At 38.2% G+C, this 23508-nt stretch overlaps 1 protein-coding gene across 1 annotated transcript in view; it reads left to right on the plus strand.

Moving 5' to 3' along the window:
• The window catches only part of GPC3 (glypican 3), a 341076-nt gene that overhangs the window by 285963 nt on the left and 31605 nt on the right, over window positions 1–23508 (plus strand). Inside the window, exon 7 of the mRNA XM_084870253.1 lies at window positions 11337–11496. Within this exon, the coding sequence (XP_084726379.1) occupies window positions 11337–11496 (160 nt within the window). The remainder of the gene's footprint in view (window positions 1–11336; window positions 11497–23508) is intronic.

Below are 23508 nucleotides of genomic sequence, written 5' to 3' on the forward strand. Positions count from 1 at the left end.
TTAGGGTGGTCAGTTCTCATAAAATTCTGGTGCTCTAGTTGTCTTCTGTGACCAAAGTGCTAACAAAACCTATAAATGGCGGATTCGGAAAGAACTAATTGTTCTAGCATCTTTAATGCTGTATTTATCAAACAAAGCACTGTTTTAGGACACATCATAATTTTTCGTGTTTAAAAGAGTTGCCAGGGCATTTCTTAAATTAGTCTTTACTCATGGAGTGAGTTTAAAAGTTATATAAGAGCACCATTCTTTTGCTTCTTCTACTTCAACCTTTTAAAGTATGTGACTAGATATGAATATTATAATAATTTTAGTCATGTTTCTTGTGGGAGCCAGTTTCCCCTTTAGGATTCCATAGCCTAAATCTTTGGAAAGATTTGAAGTTCTTTTACCTCCAGTGAAATAACAGCTAGAAACTCAGAATCTAGTTTTTCATAAGCCCCAGCTATTTTATTTGTGCTAGATGCACTGGGTCATTTATTTTACTTTAGAATAATACAATGTAGCCTTAATTATCCGAAACATGTTTAAAATTCATGTTTTTCAGAGAGTATACTAGAGAAGGTAAACTGTTTTCACTGAAAACCTATTTATAAATCCTGATCTAGACCTGGTCTTCAAAGAAAGGAAGTTTTAATGGGGAAACTAGAGGCATTTCATTAATCCTTGGCAGGCTAGAAGACTTATGAAAGAATAGTACAGCATTGTCCTCCAGTCACTGAGGTTGTCTCTTCAAGCCCTATGCTTGATGACATGGCTTCTGTGGTTCACACACAGAGGTTATTTTTAGAGGCAAGCACTCTCATTTCCCAAAAGTATAACCACAAGATGTCTATTTGGAATGAATCAGATTTATACACTAGAACAATAGTAAATGCTCAGATCATGTCTGTGTACCCTCAATTCCATGAGGAAATATGTAATATCTAGGTATACTTTTACCCTGACACCATTGCCCTTTGTCAGTGACCCTCATCAGAATGAGGTGATTCCTTTGGAAAATGAGCAGTGCTGTGGGGTTTCACAGATGTCTTCAAAGTAAAGTTTTCTTCCAGAAAAAATTATATTTTGTCCTTGTGGTTTTTCACAATAATTAAAACTTTCACAAGGATAAAAAGTCACTAATCTTCAACCATGGTGATAGCCATGGTCAGATGCCTTCAGAGGGAAATTGGACTTGGTGTCCTGCAAGGTATCTTGCTGTGTTTGCATTTTGCTGCTCCACCTGACAAGGTAGAAGAACTTGGCCAGTTTCTTGAGGCTAGGCCATCCTTGACTCCAGCCTTATAATTGGAACTGTACTTTGTGGGAGTTATGACCCCTTAAATTTAAATTTAGTCTAGTAAGGCTGGAGATCCTAAATAAGGGCATTACAGAACCTACAATTAACACACTCAGGCCAACTTATCTATCATTGTCATTGGAAAAAACTCATTAGGGGGCCTCAGGAACCTCATTCAGCCACTCAATGAGTGAGTTGGGCCCCTCACTTTGGGTTAGTCGGTTCATTTGCTTTAAAAAATCAATTTTCTGCCTTCTTCTTTGACTTGACCCCACTTTATCAGGGTAGGAGGCTCTCTCAAATGGAAGGGATTATGAAACCCTCCTGTCAGGGTTGCTTTAATAAAGTGAATGCTGGAAATCTATCTGAACATCTGCCTAGCTATACAGCCTCAGTGTATCCAGGGCTCCTAGGCAGGAATCAGTTATTACCATACCAGAACAGCAATGGCATATCAGACCAGGGTTGAAGAGATAGAGATTGGGAAAAATCCAAAGTCAGTGAATAAAATGCTTATTATTTTGTTAAACCATTGCTTCCCTCATTCTTTCAGTTACCAAGCATTTCCTGCCACCTATTATGTGTCAGACCATGCCCTTGCCAAGTTAATGCTTGAGTATATAAGCCCTCCTCCCCTGTCCCATTCCAAATCCTAACAATTTCACAGTAGTTACCATTATACAGTTTTCAGGCTAAAAATGAGCATGTTGCCTCACTTTTCACTCAGCTCCAATTTTCTTGATTATAAAATGATGTTAATAATACTTTCCCCACTGCCTCACAGGTGTCCAAGTCCAAGGTACATCAATGAGAGAAGTTATGTGGAAGGGCTTTTGAGTATAAAAATAATGAAATATCAATAGTACTGACCTAGTAACGAAGATTTATTGAGAGCCTGCAGCATTCCACAGAATTAGCCCTACCCAGGCCAGAATTGAACATTAATGGTGCCAATATTTTAGAATTCAGCCCTGGCCAGTGTGGCTAAGTTAGTTGGTTGAATTTTGTCCCATACACCGAGAGATCTCTGGTTTGCCAGAGTTGATCCCCAGTAGGGGGCATGCAGGAGGCAGCCAATGGATGTTTCTCACATTGATGTTTCTCTCCCTCTCCTTTCCTCTGTTTCTAAAATCAACAAAACATATATATTTTAAAAAATTTATAATTCAGCCCCTTCAGAGATTCAGATTTTATAAATGTATAGTTTTTACTATACAATATTGACATGTCATTGTGTGAGCACTTACTACCAGATACTAAGTTCAGTGCTTTACATGGATTGTCTCATTTAATCCCCATAATCATACAATGTGGGAGATAGGTACAGGTATTATGATCATATCTATTTTATTAGATAAGAAGCATAAGGCTCAGAGTGGTTAAAGAATAACTTATTTTATAGTAACAGGGCTAGTAAGTGACAGAGTTTAGATCTAAACATACATTTTCTGACCCCAGAATATGAACTTTTAGCCATTATGCTTATGCCACCTCTTGCAAAATAATAAAACACTATACAGTTGTAAGCTGTTGGTAATCTATATCTCTAAAAGACTAATATGCTAAGTGGACATTCACTGACCACCAGGGGGCAGACTCTCAATGCAGGAGCTGCTAAGCTGCAGTGACTTGGCAGTGGCAGTTCTCAGGTAATGAACTCCAAACCAGAGAGGAGGGAGCCCAATTCTTCCTGTGACCACACAATTCCACCTTTGGCCTTGGGTTATGTTATTGCTGGGGCACTATCGGGCCCTGAATCTGGTTTACTGCACACTTGTGTTTGTGTTCCACACCCTGTACAACAGCAACTTTGCATAGCACCCTCTCGTACTCTGGGACTCCTCAGGGGATGTTGGAGAGCCAGCTTCAGCCCAATCCCCACAGGCCAGGCTGAGGGACCCTACCTGCCGGAGGAACCCTGCTCACTCCACAGAAGCCCTTTGAGCCAAGGCACCGCCCTAGGTGAGGCCAGCTGAGAGGTACTGCGGGAGGTTGGCTCCCGGCCATGTCCATCCTATCTTGCCCAGTCCCGCCCCACCAGCCACCTTCTAATTAATTTCCTTTCAAACTAGTGATCCGTGAACTACTTCACTCGTCTATATATAAAAAAGGCTAAGCGACCATCCAACCATCCGACTGGTAGCTATGATGCTCAATGACCACCAGGGGCAGATGTTCTGACCAGTAGCTATAACACACTCTGACCACAAGAGGGCAGACACTCAGCCCAGGAGCTGCTGAGCTGCAGTGACCTGGCAGTGGCGGTTCTTGGTTCTTGGGTGACACACCCTGGAACCAGAGGAGGGAGCCCTATTCCGTGGTGTGTCACCCAAGAACTCCCCTCTCTCAATTCAGGACCCATCAGAGGATGTTGGAGAGCTGGTTTCAGCCTGATTCCTGCAGGCTAAGCTGAGGGACCCCATATGCCAAATAGGCCCTGCTCACTCTGCAGATGCCCTTAGAGCTGCAGCACAGCCCCAGGTGTGGCTGGCCCACCATGGGAGGTTGGCTCCAGGGCATGTCTGGCCCCTCTTGCCCAGTCTCTCCCCCCCCCCCTCCGCCACGCCAGCCACCTTCTAATTAATTTCCTTTCAACATGCACAAATCTGTGCACTAAGGCACTAGTTTTGTTATAAATTATTTACTTTAAAGCATTGGGTACCTTCCTAAAACTGCAGAGAACCATTTATACTACTGAGAAGGAGCCCCACTAAGATAGTTTTAATTCCATCCCAAGCTTGCTTCTTTTATATCTTGGTTTGTTTTACTATCCCAACATTTATTTAATTGGGAGGACTTATTTTCACAAATTTCAGTGCTACATTAACAAAGTAAAAATTGGGAAGCTGAAAGTGACAAAGAAAATATGTGCTGTGGATAAGTGGTGTACATGGAAACTATGGCCAGACAAGAGAGTATCTGGCTGTGGGTGGCCTTCTTACCAATATCACATGGATGCTCAGCATATAGCCAGTCCTTTTGCTCTTTCCTAAACATCTCTGTGTATATACTGAATGCACAGATCCTTATCTTACTGGGAGCATCCAGAAGGGTTTCTCAGATTCTTCTTTCTGGTACCTTAGTGTTTGGTCATGGAGTATTACTTGTTTTGCCTTATAAGACATTTATAATAAACTCTTCGTGTCTGATACTATGACTGCTACCACTCTTCTCCCTCCTCCTCCTCTTCTTTCTGTTCAAGATCATCATCATCCTCAGCAGCAAACTTAACAATGTTTGAGAACTTATTGCCTTGCTAAGCAATATGCTAAGCACTTCACAGGCATTTTTCTATAGATTGTTCATTCATCCATTTAATGAATATTAATGAAAATTTACTTTGTTCCACACACTGATAATAGACACAGACTATTTATCCCTTCTGTTAGTCTAATGGGGTAAAACGTGGAATATATAATTATAAACTGTGGAAAGTTCTATGAAAGAAAGATACACGGGACTATGAAATGTGAATGGCGCTATTTAATTTAATTCTTCAACAACCCTGTGAACTTAGTGAATAACATTATCCTATATTTTACAGGTGATAAAACTGAAGTTCAGAGACGTTAAGTGATTTGCCCACAGTAATACAGCTAGTACATAGGCTGAGTAGACATTTTAATCCATACTGGTTAGATTCCAAAGCTCACACTCTTAACTGCTGTACTTTATTGCCTCTCCAATGCGTAAAGTGTATATATAGCCATTAATTCTAACCCTATATATTTGGGTTCTGGCTTCATCTGAAATATGTGGAGCTGCCATTGTTTCCAATTAGTTGTGGCCATGGTTTGGTGCATTTGTTCAAAGAAAGTGTGCATGCAATGCAGAGGTCACGTGCCCTTGGCCTTGTGGATGTGCATATTGTATAAATAATAATGGCATTCCAAAAAAAGCTGGGATTCATTGGAGCCACCACATTTGTTTTCCATTAGCTTATGCTACTCAAATACAAACAGTAAAGCATGTATTTACATTGCATGGACATGGGAAGCTGGGCCCCCAAAGTATTCTTTGCGGGTTGTATAAAGCTGAGCATCCAGATAGTTCAAAATCAGTTTTGTAAGCCCAGCTTAATAGCTTTAAAATGTAATTGGGAGTCCAGATATTTTTTAAATGCCTAGAGAGATTTATGGGAGTAGCCAAAAGAGACAAAACCAGCTAATTCTTCAAAATGCCTACCAAGTCCTATATTTGCAGTATCTATTTTGTTACTTATCTTTTATATTTAAAATGCTAAAGAGTTTAAAGTCAAGAAAATTCTTAGCCATGTAGCAGTAGTAATGGAATTTTCCATCCTATTCTAACTAGTTGTCTGAATCTTTTCAAAACAAATCCATTTATGATTAGATAGGTTGATTAAGACACAGTAGATAGCAAGGCTGAGGAAAACAAGCAGGAGGCATCAAATGTCATTATCTCTCCCACCTAATAAATAAAAAATGGCCGTCCATTCAAGGTATAGCTCGTGGGTAGAATCTGAAAAATTGAGATTGAACTGGAAATTATCTCAGGTAAAGACAGTCACGATGGCAAAAATATGAAATGAAAGCCCCATTAGTTGATGCCTTTACCTAAGACAGCATGTTTTTCTTGAAAATCTCTGTCCTTTGGAGCAGAATACTTTATTTTTAATGAGGTCTCTATCACTTACACACTGACTTGATCAAGTCATGTCCCCTCTTTGAGCCTCAGTAACCTTCCTTGATGTGGAAAATGGGGATGGCAGTTTTCCCTGTTACACAAATTGGCAATGAAGATTCAAGGATTATGTGAGAGAACATATGTTAAGCCCTAGCACAATGTGTGGCTGATAAGGTTCATATCTTTGCAATCAAGATAATTTCAAGAGGCACATTATTTATACCATATAGACAGGTCAAGAATTATTGCTCTCACTGGTCTAATTTCAGCATATTTGATCCCCCTAAGAACAACCAGTGTGTCCTTTGATCTTTGTTCTCCTGTCAACCAACCATGAAAAGAACTTTGTAAAAATCACATTGTTCCATGAAGCAGAGCTCTTTTGTTATCTTAGTTATTATGGTTTTAAGAACATGAAATTGCTAAAACTAGAGAGCCTTTTTTCCTCTTACACTGTACTTCTAATTTTTGTGTTTATTCCAGACTTTTTGTTTCCTTTTATTATACAACCATGAATACCTGCCTCAAAACTAACTTCAAATATTTCCCTTTCTAATCAAAGTCAATTACCTGTACACCCAAGAATCTTCATTAACTCCAAAGACATGATATTCATATTTACCAGTAAACGAAAAGGAAATAATTAGGCTGCATTTATTTTTTGAAAAGTGGTTTGAAGTGTTTGTAATAAGGATCGTGACACACATGGGGCTAAGGTGACTCTTGTCCAGAGATGGTTTCAGAGGGTTTCTGGGAAGTGGAATAACACTGCAGTAGTCTTTCTTATTAGTGTGGTCTGTGATTTGCTCATGATAAGATGGAGGAGTATATTAGTTAAAAATGCAGATTTGTGTGTTTCACCGCAGACCTACTAAATCATAACCTCTGTGGGTGGGTCAAGGTTCTTGAGTTTTTAAAAATCATCCTTATGAAATTAGAGACTCACTCCCATGGTCTATAAAAATGTACATACCCTTTGGCCCAGTAATCCTACTAATGGGAAACTAAGGAAATAATCCAAAATATAGAAAAAGTAATGTGAATGCTCCTGATATTCCATTTTTATTTATAGAAACAAAAGAACTAGGAACAATATAAATATTAAATATTCAGAGAATGGTTAAATAAATTTCAGTAGATTCATTAATTGTACTGCACTAAGTGTTTTTATCAGATTTAAAATTTTAAAATTATCACATTTCTTCATTACAATAATTCTGAGGCAGGCATTATTTCCCTCATTTTACAGATGAGAACATTGAGATTTAGGGAAATTAAACAGCAAAGTTAATAAGTGGGTGGAAGGTTAATAAGTGGAAAACCTAGAATTCCAAACTCGGTCAGTTTTATTTTAAAGTTCAAATTAAAAAAAAGAAAAAACCCACACAAAAATTCACCAGCCTTTGAAAATATAAATGTTTATTAAAGTTTAAGAACTAGGTTTTTCCCTTATGTCTCTTTTTTTCACCTCTTTATATTATATTGATACATATAATTAACATATTGAATTATAAAATAAAAATTTATGGCATATTTAAGCAACTGTAATATTCTCATGTGGCTCAAACAGTGCTGCAAGGAGAGGAGTACATACAGAAAAAGCTGGACCATGAAAGTCCTTCCCATAAGGAGTGCTGAACAATGTGTAGCAGAAATGTCAGTTTATAGAAGGGTTGTGGGGGTAGGGTTGTGAAATAATCAGACCTGTGTTTTAATAAGATAGTTTACATTGATAATAATTATTCTGAGCCTTGGCTTTTAAAAAGCTAATAGGATAGTGTCCTTTGAAAATGGCAAACAGTTAATCAAAAACACTAGGCCCCTAAAGTTACCTGATTTGGTGTGCAAGACCCTCATAACTTTCTTTTTATAAAGTGAGTATTCAGTCTGGAAGACACTGTAAAGAGTGAGAGAGGGAACAAAAAGGTCAATATTGTGAATGTAATTAGCTGATTTGATTTCTGTTTCAAATTCCAGGCTGTATTAAATTCACAGTCCTTGCTGACAATTTCTCATCTCTCAGAGATCATCCTTCTTTCAGCATTCTGGAGCTTCAGAGTGTTCTTTAAGACTTAAACTAACAATAGCTTTCTAGTTTGGGATTTGTTTTGTCAATGTGTGAGGGTTAGGTTCATCTGCAGATGTCTGTGTAAAATACATTGAAAGTATACTATAATCCTTCTTCAATGCTAAAGTTGTCTCCAAAATGAGAGTAATTTAAAAACTAAAAAAGTTATCTCAATGGCAAAGTTTTAAAGTTTTTTTAATTGTCCTTAAAAAAAAACCAAAAAACTGGACTACCAGAGAATACTGAGGGCATTGTACACAAGGTTGGAAAATAGCCTTTATAGATTAGCTACAGATCTTAGCCAGGGTCGTCCAAAAGGATTTAGCTATTCATTCACAAGTTCTTGTATAATTAACTGTGCTTTGGCTTTCTCATTTTTCATGAGTTTGTGGAAGAAGCTTTTAAAAAATTAAAGATACCATGCCACTTTACTTTGCTTCAGTTCAATAGCACATTTGTTGAGTACCTACTGTGTTCAAGACATTGCTTTAAATGCTATGGGGTTAAAAGATAAATAAGACAAAGCCCCCAGGCAACTCAGTTTGGTGGTAGAGCAAAGTTACATGTATAAATAAATAATGCTACTTTGCACACATAAAGGGATATTTAGGAGGTTACAGATAAAGGGAGCAGTGGTGGAAGAGGGGAAGGGAGAAGTATAATGACCATCTGTGGTAGGCAGGAAGGCTTTATTTACTAAGGAAATGACATTTGAATTTGGCTTGAAAGAATGTAGTGTTTTCAATAGACCAAAATGAAAACAGCTCTGATTAGGTGCTCAATTAATGTTTGCTAAAGGGATTAATGAAAGGCACAGGTGTGAGATGTGCTTGAGAAATTGTAAGTTCACCAATATATATCTAACCACAAATCCCTTTATGTGAACAGTTCTAATTCAGGTAATCCAAGACATATACGAAGGATGTATTTTTAAAGATTAACCTTAAAATGTTTATGTCGAAAGCATTTTTCTCATAAGAAATGATGGTAAAGGAGGAGATTAGGATGTTTTGGTCAACTGAAGTGATATTGTAGTCTAATTTAGTGGTACTCAAAGAATGGTTTATAGACTTTGATAATCCATGAAACCCAAGGATTCACAAGGTAAAAAATTTTTAAATTTCTCAGTTATAATTTCTAAGATAGTAAATGCCAATAGTTGCCCTATATAATAAAGGGATAATATACAAATTGACCCTCACACCCTCACACAAGATGGCCATCCCCATGTGGTCACAAGATGGCCGCCACAAGATGGCCAGCAGGTGAGGGCAGTTGTAAGTGATCAGGCCAGCAGGGGAGTGGAGTTAGGGGCGGCCAGGCCGGCAGAGGAGGGCAGTTGGGGGCGGCCAGGCCTGCAGGGGTGGGAGGGCAGTTAGGTGAGACTAGACCTGCAAGGGAGGGCAGTTAGGGGCAACCAGGCCAGCAGGGAAGGGCAGTTGGGGGCAGGGGAGCAGTTAGGTGACAATCATGCTGGCAGGAGAGTAGTTAGGGGGTTATCAGGCTGGCAGGCAGAAACAGTTAGGGGCAATCAGGCAGGCAGGTGAGCAGTTGTGAGAGGAATGTCCAACTGCCAGTTTAGGCCCAACGGGTCCCAGATTGGAGAGGGTGGGCTGAGGGACTCCCCCCCACACACACAGTGCATGAATTTTGTGCACCAGGCTTCTAGTAACTTATATAAACAAAAGTTCTCTTGGATTCCCAATAAGAGTATAAAGGGGTCCTGACTACACCAAAAAGTTTGAGAACCACTAGTCTATCTTATCCTAGCCTATGTGTCTATAGTATACATTTAGATTTGTAGGATGAATGGTAGAGGATGGGGGAGGGTTAGAGAAGGGATACATTAGAACAGAAGGGTGGAGATGATGCTGGAGTAGCAGATGGTGGGTGGGTTAGCTTCTCTGACACCATTAGAGGTTGTTGGGCAGAAAAGAACTATTTGGACTTTTTCTTTCTTCGCTTAAAAAAAATAATAAACCTGCAGAGTCAAATTTCTCTAGTATGTATCTTGTTCCAGGTTGATACTGGTATAGCAGTTAAATCACAAGCAGAGAACATAAAGTTTTTTTTTTTTGTTTTTTCAGCATCAATCAACATAGATAATTAAGATCAGAAAAAACAAGACATTCCTGTATATGCAATATTTTTTTCTGGATACCTCTTCCTCAATGAAAAAAAATCTTAGTTTCAGTACATCTAACACTTTTTGTTGGCTGTTATTTAAAAATAGGAGGTAATGCCCAGCCAGTGTTGCTGGGTGATTGAGCATAGACCCATGAACCAGAATGTCATGGTTTGATTCCTGTCAGGGCACATGCCTAAGTTGAGGCCTCAATCCCCAGTATGGGGCATCCAGCAGGCATCAGATCGATGATTCTCTCTGATAATTGATGTTTCGATTTCTCTCTCCCTCTCCATCTCTGAAGTTAATAAAATTTTTAAATATAAATAGGAAGTGAAACTGAGATGTAGGACTAAAAAGGGGTGTGTGGCAAAAGCTAGGACAGAAATGGAGGCTATTGGAATACAGCCTTAGAGAGAAATAATGAGGAAGAATAAAATGGAGTCTGAGAACTGCCCTCAGAAACCACTCAGGCTGTGAGTTTGGCTTCGGGGTCAGCAGAAAGACTTTTGGGAAGTGGGAGTCACAGTAACATAAGAAAGACATTGACAATGTGTCTGAAAAGCCAGACACTGAAGAGCAAAACAGACATCCCTCCAAATGGGCATATTTTATCTACAAAAAAAGCAAAATGAATTTCAAAGCATCTTACTGAAATGATGCAAGAGGGAGATATTTTAAAAGTTTTTCTAGTGACCAAGGCATGGTACATGGCAATTAATTGTAAGTATTCATTTAAAGTGTATATAAAATTCAATGCTATCTTCTTCTTTTGATGGAAAGCATTTGTTGTTTTAACTTAGTAATTGTAAGTATAGTTTTAAGGGGCTTTCATAGGCATCTTTTCTGTTTTTGGTATCCTCTGAACATATAAATATGCTTTGCCTATGTTGTGTTAATTTCCTCATTGGTTAGTTCTCCTACCATGGAGTCTTTCAGAAACTTAAATACCATGGCATTGAAAGTTTTGATGCAAAATACACTCTGGTGTTAGAGAAGTTGATGAGTAGAGAATCATAAGAAATGCCATAGAAAGGCCCAGGAGTATGAAACTCCAAAGCATATAAGCAGTTTACATTTATTTAAATTTGAAATTGATTTTTAAAAGCTTCTGTGTAACTCATTCAGCATATTGAATGCATTCTGTTAATAACACAGTTTTAGACCTACCAAAGAAATATGAAGAGCTGCTACATTTCTCTGTTTTCTTTCAGCTCCTGAGAACCATGTCTATGCCCAAAGGTAGAGTTGTGGAAAAGAACCTTGATGAAGAAGGGCTTGAAAGTGGAGACTGCGGTGATGATGAAGATGAGTGCATTGGAGCCTCTGGCGATGGAATGATGAAAATGAAGAATCAACTCCGCTTCCTTGCTGGTAATTGATTAGGGCCATCTCCAATCTGAGCTAAAATGGTGATGCTTGGGAATTAAAAAAACAATTGAATCTGCCCTCTGTAACTCCCCTAAAATCCCTGTAACACAATGCCATTAACTCTTCAAGGAAAGACAATATTCTAGAAAATGAAGTTTTCGGGTAATCTTTTTAAAAATCTCTGACCTAGGTAGATTAAAATGGTAACTTAATGTTTTCTATGATCTAAAATGAACTGACATAATCAATTGACTATTTCCCATTGGACATTTCCTTGGTTCTTTCCCATTATAAAACAAACGCAATATCGGGAGTCTATGGAAAACAAATGATGGGATAACTTTCTTAAAGAAGAGACATCACTTGACCCTCTCTTCTGAGAACACCATATTTGTTTTGTTTTCTTACAAGTAATCTAACATAGGTAGGCTATAAAACTTAACTGCAAAGCTTCATAAAAATGACAGTGATGGAAAAAAATTAAATGAAGCTGCTGGGGTCAAGAAGGCAAAACAACAGCAACAAAAACAAAAAAAGCCCTCATGTTTGTATTCATTTTTCCCGGTTTACAAGGTACTCTTATATGGATAGGTGTACTTGTTTCCATTTTACAGATAAGAAAAGTGGGACTCAAAGAAGAAATGAGGTTTATCTAAGTGGAATAACTGGAAATATAATTTGGCTCTTCCCTCTTCAGTGCACAGACTTCTCCTTGAAATCCTACCACCCATTGCCTCTAATATCCTTCTCCTCTTCCTCCTTTAGCATCTTTCCTGCACTAGTTTTTCCTAATCCTACTCTAAAACTGGTATTATCCAGAGGTCTCTTCTTAAGCCTCCGTCTTTTCTCTCTTCTCCAGAAAAAAAGACAGATCTCATTCACTTTGGTTCTTTTAATTATTTCACTTTTTTTGGCAAATTAAAAGAAGTATATAACATGAAATTTGTCCTCTAAAGTAACTTTTAAGTGTACAGTATAATATTGTAATTATATCTAAACTAGAGGCTCAGTGTATGAAATTCATGCACTGGTAGGGTCCCTACTGGCTGCTGGCTGCCGGCAGGTACTCCCTCTCTTCCCCTGGCTAGCCTCATCCTTGCCCCCTGGTCAAACTCCCAGAAGAACTCTGGTTGAAGGGACAATTTGCATACTATATTTTTATTATATAGGATTATACAACAGATCTCTAGTTGTTTCATTTTGTATGACTGAAATTCTAAGGTTATTGAATAGTAACTTCCCTTTTCTCACCTCCTTCAATCTCTGGCATCACCATTTTACTTTTTGCTTCTATGAATTTGTCTACTCTGAGTATCTCATCAAAGTGGACTCAGGAAAAAAAAAAAAAAAAAAAAAAAAAAAAAGAATGGGCTCCTGTGATATATGCCCTTCTGTGACTGGCTTATTTCACTAAGCATGTCCTTAATATTCATCCATGATATAGTGTATGATAAGATTTCCTTTTTTAAGTTTGAATGATGTTCCATTATATGCATATACCATAATTTTTTCATCCACAGATCCACTGGTGGACATTGAAGTTGTTTTCACCTCTGGCTCTTGTGGGTAATGTTTCAATGAACATTATTTAACTATTATATCAGTAGGGAGACAACTCAAATTCATTAACCTCCCATCTTAACTGCTCCACTGAGCTATTATCTCACATCTTTAACTGCTTCCTAGTAATTTCTACCTAGCTTTCCCACCTTTATCCCCAATTCAATGTGTCACAAATCAAATTTATCAACAGGTGGTCCAAAACTGGCTACTCCCTTAATATATTTATTTTTAAAATATCACTACCATTCTTCTGGTCACTGAGACTTAAAACTGTCATCTTTGACTCTTTCTTCTACTTTGCCCTTCATATACAATTGGGCCCCTAACCCCTGTATATTATTGGTAATTTTTTTTCTGTTTCTGTCACTGCTTCCTTCTATTCTACCCTCCTGTATATTCTATTTCAATCAAATTTTAAGTGTTCTCCAGTTTTCTAAGCTAAGGCAAGAGTATTGAGAGCCTTACACTAGCATATTAGAGAACAAAGAATCACAGAACCAGACAGAAGATTCCACCGAATTCTTCTTATACAACTGCCAGATAATCTTTCTAAAGCATTTCCTACCTCTCCTAGCTCAGCTGTCTTCATCTTATCTCAATTGCCTAGAGAACAAGGCTCAAACTCCTTAGCCAGAGTTCTGAGGGTATACTAGTCTAGCCTAAACTATGCTTTTGGCTTCATTTCCCAACTCTGGCCCACAAGAACCATCTATGTTGGCAGAAACAACCATACTCATGCCCCATGAGCCCTGTAAACATGCTGTTCTTGCTTCTGTCTTCATACCATTGTCCATTTGTATATCTATATGACTACCCCTTTTTTATTCCTTCACAAATTATACCCATACCTCAAAGTGCATTTCAAGTATGATTCAGTGAAAAAATAGGTTTAGTGGTAGAGCTAACTTGTTTTTATTTCTGGCCTATTTCTTATGAGCTAGCAGGACTTAGGACAAGTGTCCTTAGCCTCCTCTCTAAGTCTCCATTTCCTCATCCATCAAATGTGGATCATAGGATTATTGCAAGATTAAAGGAGTAAACTTTGTAAAGCATCTAGCCAAGTATTTAGCACATACTAGGTGGTCCTTAATTATTAGTTTCCTTGTATGAAATCTTTTTCTCCTATCCCAGTCTATAGTCATCTTCATCCTTTGAATCACTAAAATAAATTCTGCCAATACTTTAAAAAAATAGACTGCAATGGCTCCCAAGTTCCATTCCTAGGGCATAACATGACTCAGAGCCTGTCATCTTATAAGAATAATATTGAATAAACATAAGTGATAATAGGAGTAATATTTATTGGACATTTACCACAGTGCTCTAAACACTGTGCCAGAACTTTATATGCATTTTCTCATATCATTTTCACACCTTCATGAACTAGGGGTTATTATTATTCCCACTTTACAGATGAGAAATTTTAAAATTTTATACCAGAATAAGTAGAGTAATTTGCTTAAGGTCATGCAGTCTTTAAGGGTAGAGCCAGGATTCAGAGCCAGTCAGTGAGCTCTTTGAACAATTCTACTCTAATTCTTCTTCTGATCATCGATACAATCATACAAGACTTAAATCTTTGCATTTTGCTACCCATAAAATATTTTCATTTTCTAAAGGTCGTTCAGATGATTCACCAAAATATTAATTGGTCCCAGCATTGATACCTAGGACACAATACCATTCATACTTTTCCAGGAAAAGTCCCTGCTTTCCTATCTATAAGATACTTCTCTATCAATTTCAAAACACCAAGCCACAATTCCATGGTGACTTAATTTTTAAAACATTGTTTGGTGTAGGACCTTGTCAAGGGCCTTTTCAAAATCTAAATAGATTATATGTATTGGTTTTCCTTTGTCCACATGCACATTTATTCTCTCAAGGAATTCTAGTCAATTAGTTAGGCTTGATTAAACTTAAGTGTTTTGTAAACTTTAAAACATGACACAAATGGTTAATTTAATTCACAGAAAAAATAATGCTTTACTCCCAATAGGTTACACTTGCCTAACAAGTTCAGTGATCTTACCAGCCTGGATTCCTTGGTTCCCCTTTGAAATTTTTCTCTTGGAGAGAAGATTTGTTGGCAATTTTCCAGGCTTATGACACATCACCTATTTGGAATGACAGGCTATACACTTTGGTCAGCTATTAAACAATTTTACTCGAAATCTGAGTAGATGCCACCTGGTGCTGGTGATTCATCAACATCTATTTAGTCAACCAGGCTTGGAACACTATGTTTATTTACCATCATCTCATTTTGAATTCCAAATCTTCCTCCAAAGGCAATTTGGGAATGAAAAACAAAGCTCAGAGAATGTTCTGACTCTCTTGTCCCTTTTGTCCCTGAACAGACCTTCTGTAACATAACCAACAACTGGTCCTACTGGCTGGCTTTCCTGGCTCAGTTCTTCCCTTCTTTTGATGCATGGATGAAGTGCAGGACACCTAGTTTCTATACCTGGCTTTGCTTCTAACTCCTATATGTCCTAGGTCAATCCCCTTCCTCTTTTTTGAAATACGTTTCTCCATTTGTAAAATAGAATGCCCAATTTTTGCAGTCCATACTAGTCGCAGTATTATGTACATTTATTTGGTTCTAGTCCCTGGCAAGGTACTTATTGGAGTCTTTGAGCGACATCTTTTGAGTTTTCTTCTAACCTTGCAGGTTCCCAGTTTTCTTCTTCTGAGCTATTTCCACTTTCAAAAATGTTTCATTTTCCCTACTCTTGCTCCTTTGACTTTTTCAATCTAGCAAGCCAGACTTGTTACCAAGGACTGACTACACCTGCTTCTCAGCACACTTGTACACCAGGATGCTAATAAGTTCTGAGCAGTTTCCACACTTTCTGGGATATACTCACTTTTAAAACTCTTCATCCCAAAGCTTCCAAAATGCTTTCTTTATCTATAACTTTTATTTCTAAATTTAACACAAAGTTCTTATTTAAGGTTTGCTCTAAGTTGCTGAATTTCATTGTTGGTGAGATGACTATGACATGATGTCATGTAACTATAAACAGTTATAGTTTAACCTAATACATTTCCCTTTTGGTGAGTTGCTTCACCTCCCTCAACTCGTTTCACAGGGTTATGGTGATTAAATAAAATAATCCATGCAAAGTATTTGGCACATAACTGGCACCCTAGAAAGCACTCAAAACATATATACTATTTAAGCTATTGGTTTGTTGCTACTGTTGCTGCTGCTGCTAACCTTTGGGAGCTTAAAGAGTCTGAAGATGTAGATTAGAATTGCCTTGTTTTTTGTTTGTTTAAGACCTGTGAAACTCCATTAAAACTAGATAACCAACAATCCTCTGTTGCTCCATGTGGAGTCCATGGACCAACAGAATCTGTATCACCTGGGAGTTTGTTAAAAATACAAAATCTTGAGGGGGAAAAATCTTGGGCACAATCCCAGACCTACTAAGTCAGAAGGTCACGTTAGGAAGATCCCTAGAGGATCTGTTTGCAGCTTTTACCACCTTCTAATTGAGCACTTAGGCATTTTGGCTTAACATTCCAAACATCTAAAAATCCACGAAACCATCCCACAGTGAGCTAAGAATTCTAGGAAGTATAAAACGGGTGCAAAGCCCAGTCATCTATATGATAGGTTAGGAAAGTTGGATTCCAGCCCTAGTACATTTACTAACCATGGGACCTTGAGCAGGTTATATAGCTGCTCTGAGCCTCTGTTTCTCGATCTGTAAAATGGGGGAATCATCCTTGCCTACCTCAATAAATTACTGTGAGAATTAAATATGATAATGAATGTGAAAGTACTTTATAACCTGTTCAGCTCTACCAATATTTATAACATCCAGAAGACTATTATTATTATTCTAAAAATCTCTTGAAGCTCTTAGGCTTTCTCACATCCCATACCAAGAGGTATGAGACGTTTTTGCACTGAACACCCATTTTAAGATTCCCTTCCAAAGACAGATAATCTATGATGGACTTAGTGAAATAAGCTATCGTGTTGCCAGTATACCATCAGCACTGTTCCTAGTTATTGGCCTTGTGGAAGCTCTTACTGTGAGCTATTTGGAAAACTGCCTAATCTCAATGCTTTGGCCTCAGCTGCTCCCCTGAGAAGCTTTGCAAGTCTAGCCAGGTGTTCCTGGCCAAGACATGATGACTAACTACCTTAAGCATCTGCCCCCTCTCCACCAAGTCCCCACTCTCACCCACACAAACACACACACACACGGGAGTATGCATGCACATATGTGCATGCACGCATATAGGTATGCACACCTGCTATTGGAAACACAATTGAAACACATGCTCACAAATCAACTCACAGCAAGAACAACAACAACAACAAAAACACACCACTTATCTTAGAGACATCTGCATTACCACTCCCTCACTCCTTATTCTCCCTAGGCCTGTTCTTGCTCCAGCTTGCACTATTCTTTGGGTACAGACAGAACATTCTGGTGAGCCTAATGTCTTGATAACCGAGAGTCATAAAATATAAAAACAGGTAGTCTTGGCTTAAGCTGGGCCAAAGACAGGACAACGTGATCATGGATACTGGGAAAGCCTTTCTTTGTATGAGGAAAGTGGAAACAAACCATAGAAGATAAAAGTATTCCTTGTTGCTTCATGGGAGCAAGAGGGGCTTCAGCTGGTTGGTGGTGGGCTAAGGAGGAGAGGTCATAAAACATGTCTTGGGCTTAGGACTTGAAAGAGTCTTGAAACCAAATGGCTGTTTCATGCCCATATTAAACATTTCTTGTGGAAATGTTTACCCTCAAGAAACTTTCACTCCATGTCAGCCTGGGAACTGAAAAGATAAATCTTGCCACTTGTTCTTTGGCTGGGAGTAAAGGTGACCTGAAATCTAGGCCTCGGTGGGTCCCTTTTCCTATTTGTCTCTCTTATCTCCAGGTATCATGAGGGAAAGCAGCTGCTTTCTCTCTTCCCTAGCAATTACCTCTTCCCAGAAATACTGGAGTAAAGCTATTAAGACTTCACTGCTGTGAACCACATGAGTCTCTGCAATGAATATTAGCCCCCTACAGTTACTTTACAATCTGAAGGGGGAAAATGACTCAGGAAAAAAACAGCAATGAGAAAAAAATGTTTAAGCCAATTATTTTTATTCTTTTTTTTTTAAGTGGAACAAGTACAATTTCATATTTCTACTCTTAACAAGTCTATGCACATAGGAAAGGTGAAGGACACTTCAACTGCTGAACTGTTATTCTAAATTGTCAAGTGAAGCCTTCATAAATGTGGGCTGGTAGTAATGTATATTCATAAATTCATTAATGGGTTGGTTTGATGAAAGGGGTAAAAATGAATGAAGGAAATTTATGTTTGGCCTTTTCTCATGGGTAAAATCTGCAAATTTTCATCCTATAGGACAAATCATATTGCCTGCTGAAGAATGAGTAGAAAGTTTATAGGGGAATAAAATGCCTTGGGGTTGTTTTTTTTGTTTTGTTTTGTTTTTTTAAATAGGAAAATTGTTGAGTCCTGTTCAGAGCTCAAAATACATGTGGATACATTAATATATTTACTTATACTACCCTGTAGGTAGCAATTCCAGGAATAAATTATGGAGGATTTCCTGAAATGTATTCTATAGTTTGAAAAACTCAAACTTGCTTCCCTTTTTTTTGTTAATTCTCACCTGAGGTTATTTTCCCATTGATTTTTAGAGAGTGGAGGGGAGGAGAGAAAGATATTGATTGTTTGCCTTCCGCATGCATCCTGACTGGGCCAAGGATTGAACCTGCAACCCAGATATATACCCTTGACTGGGAATTGATCCCATGACCCTTCAATGCATAGACCAGTGCTCTAACTGCTGCACTTACCTTCCTATTTTCTTTGCACTATTTGAAAACCCACCAGTCAGATTATTGGCACTTATGTTGCAGGGGGCTTCCTACTTAAGCAATCCATTCCTGAAATTCTCAGGCAAGATCTTGTAGTGACTCCCAACCTTCTTTCTTGTGATATCAGTACCTCAAACATGTGACCTCAGTGTAAATGACCCCATGTCACCAACACTAAGAGGTGGATCCTATCTGATGGGTGAACATGATACCCTCCTACCCTTTGGTTGCTGAAGCTTGAGACATAAAGAGAAGGAAGTGAATTTTACCTAAAGAGTCAAACAGAGTCTCAGTTCTGTCTCTGCCACTTCCCAATATTGTGGCCTTGAACAAAGTCATTCAGTTCCTCTGAGCCTCATATTCCTCATGTGTAAAAATAATGATAAAACATTTTCTGATCTGCTCATTTCATAAGTTGTTGAATGAAACACATGTGATAATGGATATACACTTTATAAACTGTAAAGCAGTTACCCATTTAGAATAATATTATGAATACTAGAGGCCTGGTGCATGAATTTGTGAACAGGTGGGGTCCCTCAGTCTGGCCTGCAATCAGGCCGACACAGTCCCTATCGGGGCTGATTGGGCCAGACTGCTGGGGGGAGGGAACACAAGATGTTGGTTGGCTATGGGAGCGCACTGACCACTAGGGGCAGCTCCTGCATTGAGCGTCTGCCCCACGGTGGTCAGTGAACATCATAGCAACCGGGCAACCAGGCAGCCGGTTATTTGGTTGACTGGTTGTAATGGTCGCTTAAGCTTTTTTATATATAAATTATTTCATACCATTGGGTTATAAGTTAATTTTAGTATACAAAAATCCTGTAGCTAAAATTATAAATGAAGTCACCAATGTTCTGACCAATATTTTCATTACAATGTACTCCCTCTTCTCCATCCCCCATGTGTCATTTTCAGTTATTCATTAACTTGATTTTAGCCTGCTGAGAAGGTATTTAAACAATGACAAATATGTCTGCTTTGTTGTGCAAATAACCACTGTCACAACATTAAGTAGTCACCTGCATCCTGAAAGAATCACAGCTAGTTATTTTTTGTTTTCTTTGGTGTTAAGTAGGGCAGTGGGAGCAAGAATGGACAAGGAGTTGGGGGGGAGAGGGTCATGAAAGGCCCCCTGTTTTTTTTCACTCTATCTTGCCCCTAGCTATAAGCAATCAGCTTTCATACTTCGATCTTTTATTTTAGAGCTCAAATGCCATAGGAAAGCTAAAGGAAGCAATGCTCACTATAATAACACTTTCACCCAGGTACAGACCAGGTGGTTCTTGCTAACATATTGATAAGATAGCCAATCCCACCTCACCCCAGACCTTTGCGAAGTTCCTATGGCTTACAAATAGGGTTTTAGAAGCAAACTTTAACAGTGCCTATTGAAGAAATGTACCCAGAATGGGGCTTTCTCATGCCCTAGTGTTGACTAGGGAACTACTACAGGTAAACTGGTGATAGATGAAATAAGGAAAGACAAAAAGTTTCTACAAAGTTACCATAACTTGAGATTCTTTGGGCACTTTGTTTCTTATTAGTTGGGAGAATATATTCTAGGTTCATTTATCTAGGTCTACTGCTCTGTAATGCTTCCTGTCTGAGCCATTAGGCTCTGAGACTTTAATAAAGAGTGATGCTATAGCCTTAGCCAGTGTGGCTCAATTGGGTGATTATCACTCCAAGGACCAAGAGGTTGCCGGTTTGATTTCCAGTCAGGGCACATGCCTGGGTTGCAGGCTTGATCTGCAATAAGGGAGTGTGCAGGAGGCAGCAGATTGATGTTTCTCTCTCACATCAATGTTTCTCTCTCTCCTTTCTTCTCTCTCTAAAATCAATAAAAACATTTAAAAAAGACTAATACTGTAAATAGTTACACTTGCTGGTGGGTATTACACATAACTCTACGAATTGGAGGAGTGTCAGGAATAGTGTGAGTGATTTATCATCATTGTATTAAACTTATTAATCGGTTTTCAAACTAAAAGAAGCTATTGAGTGCATGAATGTGGCTAAATGGTAAAATTGATTTTCTCTGGATGAAGCCGTGTTGGCCAGTTTAGTGAAAGACGCAACTAAACTGTGGTAATCTAGTATGAATAGAAACAAATGGGAAGAAGATAGTCAATACTCAGCAGGTGGAAAAGTAGGGGCTCCTGTGAGGGTGGGGGAGGGTACACTGTGTGAAACTTTGCATGTCTGTAGCCAAGAGTGCAAATTGAGGAGAGTAGGCAAGATGGTGAAGAACCTGTAAACAGGATCAGTGGAAGGACCATAAAAAGAACTGGTGGTATTCATTCAGTCTATGCAACAGAGGAATTTGGGAGATGTGAATATTGTCTTCCAATATTTAGAGGTTTTGCCTATGGAAGATGAGGGTAGATGTGAAACCTGTGCATGGAATTTACAAGGAGATATATATTTGATTCTCAAAGGATATACTTTCTAAATATTTAAGCTATTCCTTAGTGGAATGGATTGATCTAGGAAACAATCAGCTTACTAACTCTGGAGGTATTTGACTAGAGATTAAATAACCATATATTCAGAAAGATCGGCTGGGTGTGGGTAAATTGGGGTGTCAGAAAGTGGATATATACCTACATCACGGGCTCCTGACTTTCATGGCCCCAAATAGCTCTGAGATGCTATGGTTTTGATACAACCATGAAAGTAGAGCAATAAAGAAACAAGATGGTGGAGCAAACCAATTAAGCAATATTTTAGGCTGGGGTAGGAAAGAAGTGTGGAGAAGAGACTCTGATTTAAATTTGAGCACATGTGACCAATTATGATTTTCTGGAACTATTTTCCTAAGAAAATAGATCCTTAGGAATGGCAGAGACTTTTCCAGGGAGCAATTCTTTTCAACATCCTGTCTGTCACTCATGGCCTCTAGATTTGTTTTACTACCACAAGAATCCAGTTTTCATTTCTTCCCTATTATTTCCAGATATGTGGCCTTCCTGCCACTGTGTTAGAAAAGCAAACTGAGATACAGCCCCTCCTCCAGCTACAGGTGGTTAGAACTAATATCTAAATGGTCAATATCAAGATTGTCCCGTCCATACTTATTTGCTACACCACTCTATTATGACCCTGGCCTCACAGAATAGATGAGTGCATGTCAAGTAAAGGACGTGGAGGGAGGGGTTTTGTTCCTCCCAATCTATCATAGACCACACTTTATGTGAAATATGTTAAAAAGTTAATTACTATAAAAAGGAAATGACAAAAAACGCCTACATACAAGCCACAGTTTTTAATCATGAGACTTGACACACCTAAAAATCTCTCTGTTAAATTGCTATAAAAATTTCTAAGAACTTACTTGCAGTTTCTCTACTCCTATCCTTGCATACTGGTAATAAATAGTAGAACAGCACACCCCACTTTGAGGAAGGAGGAATCGCCTGCTCTCTGTGTCTGCCTTTTTCCTTCTTTACCTTTGGACCCAATGGTATAGTCGACTCAAAAGCAGCCAATCTAAAAGAGGGTGAGAGCAATAGTGTACTGGTGCTGGCTTGCACTGGCTCACAAGAATCAATTGTTAAATTTCAGAAATTACATGAGTCAATTGTTAAACATAGCCATTATTAAAAAATTAAAATCCATACATTTACAAGTAAATGCATTGTATTAAAAACAAAGATAGTACATGCAAAACTCATTGTAGCCTAATTATTTTATTATATTTACTATTATCTTTGTTTTTAAGGTTATTTGTGTCTGTGTGGTGGAAGTACTAAATAAGGCTTTGCAACTCTGTGTAGTATTATCATATTGGTAGCTTGAAATTGACCATGATGGAAACATTTATTGTTTATTGATTGGGGGGGGGCTAAAAACATGTATAAAAAATTAGTGCAGGTAAAACTTTATATCATGTTTTCTCTATAGCTATTACATTGCAGATAGCACAAAACATTGAGGAACTAACCTTTCAGTATTCAAAAACTATTATCTGATTTAGCAGATATGCCACTCTCATTATTGATGAAAGAGTAAAATTTCTATATGCATCTTTGTTATATCATTTTTTGTCTTGCTCCTTAATGTAAACCAATATATCAACCAGTGTTCTTGCTGGAACTACACTTTCTCATCAATCGCAAGAGTGGTTTTAGCTACAGATGCAAGTCTGCCAAAATCAATGAATGCATTCTGTAAGAATAAATTGGCTTATGGAATTATAATACATAATATGGTATAGTTTTTATTATTTGTAAATTATGTGATCTGTGTACATGTTTTGGGGATTTTGTTTTGTTTTGTGGGGTTTTTTTGAGAGCCAGCTGTTAAATATCTACAGCATATCACAGGGTTAAGGGTTACTTTTGGAAGGTTTCTTTTCCTTCTTTAGTCCTTAAATTCAACAGCTCATTCCATCACAAGTAAGAGAAAATTGCTCTTTTCCAAAGTTATGCTGGTAAATTAAAGAGCCCCTCATTTTCAGTTATTCTGAAATCTAGGATTCAGAATCCTAGACTTGGAAACTTTCTTAACTTGGAAACTTATCTAGATCCATAAACTTTTTTCTCTCTCAAAGCTCCTTATTCCCTGTTGAGCTTGATGA

Source organism: Pipistrellus hanaki (assembly GCF_964339955.1).
Source record: "Pipistrellus hanaki genome assembly, chromosome: X".
Classification (NCBI taxonomy): Eukaryota; Metazoa; Chordata; class Mammalia; order Chiroptera; family Vespertilionidae; genus Pipistrellus; species Pipistrellus hanaki.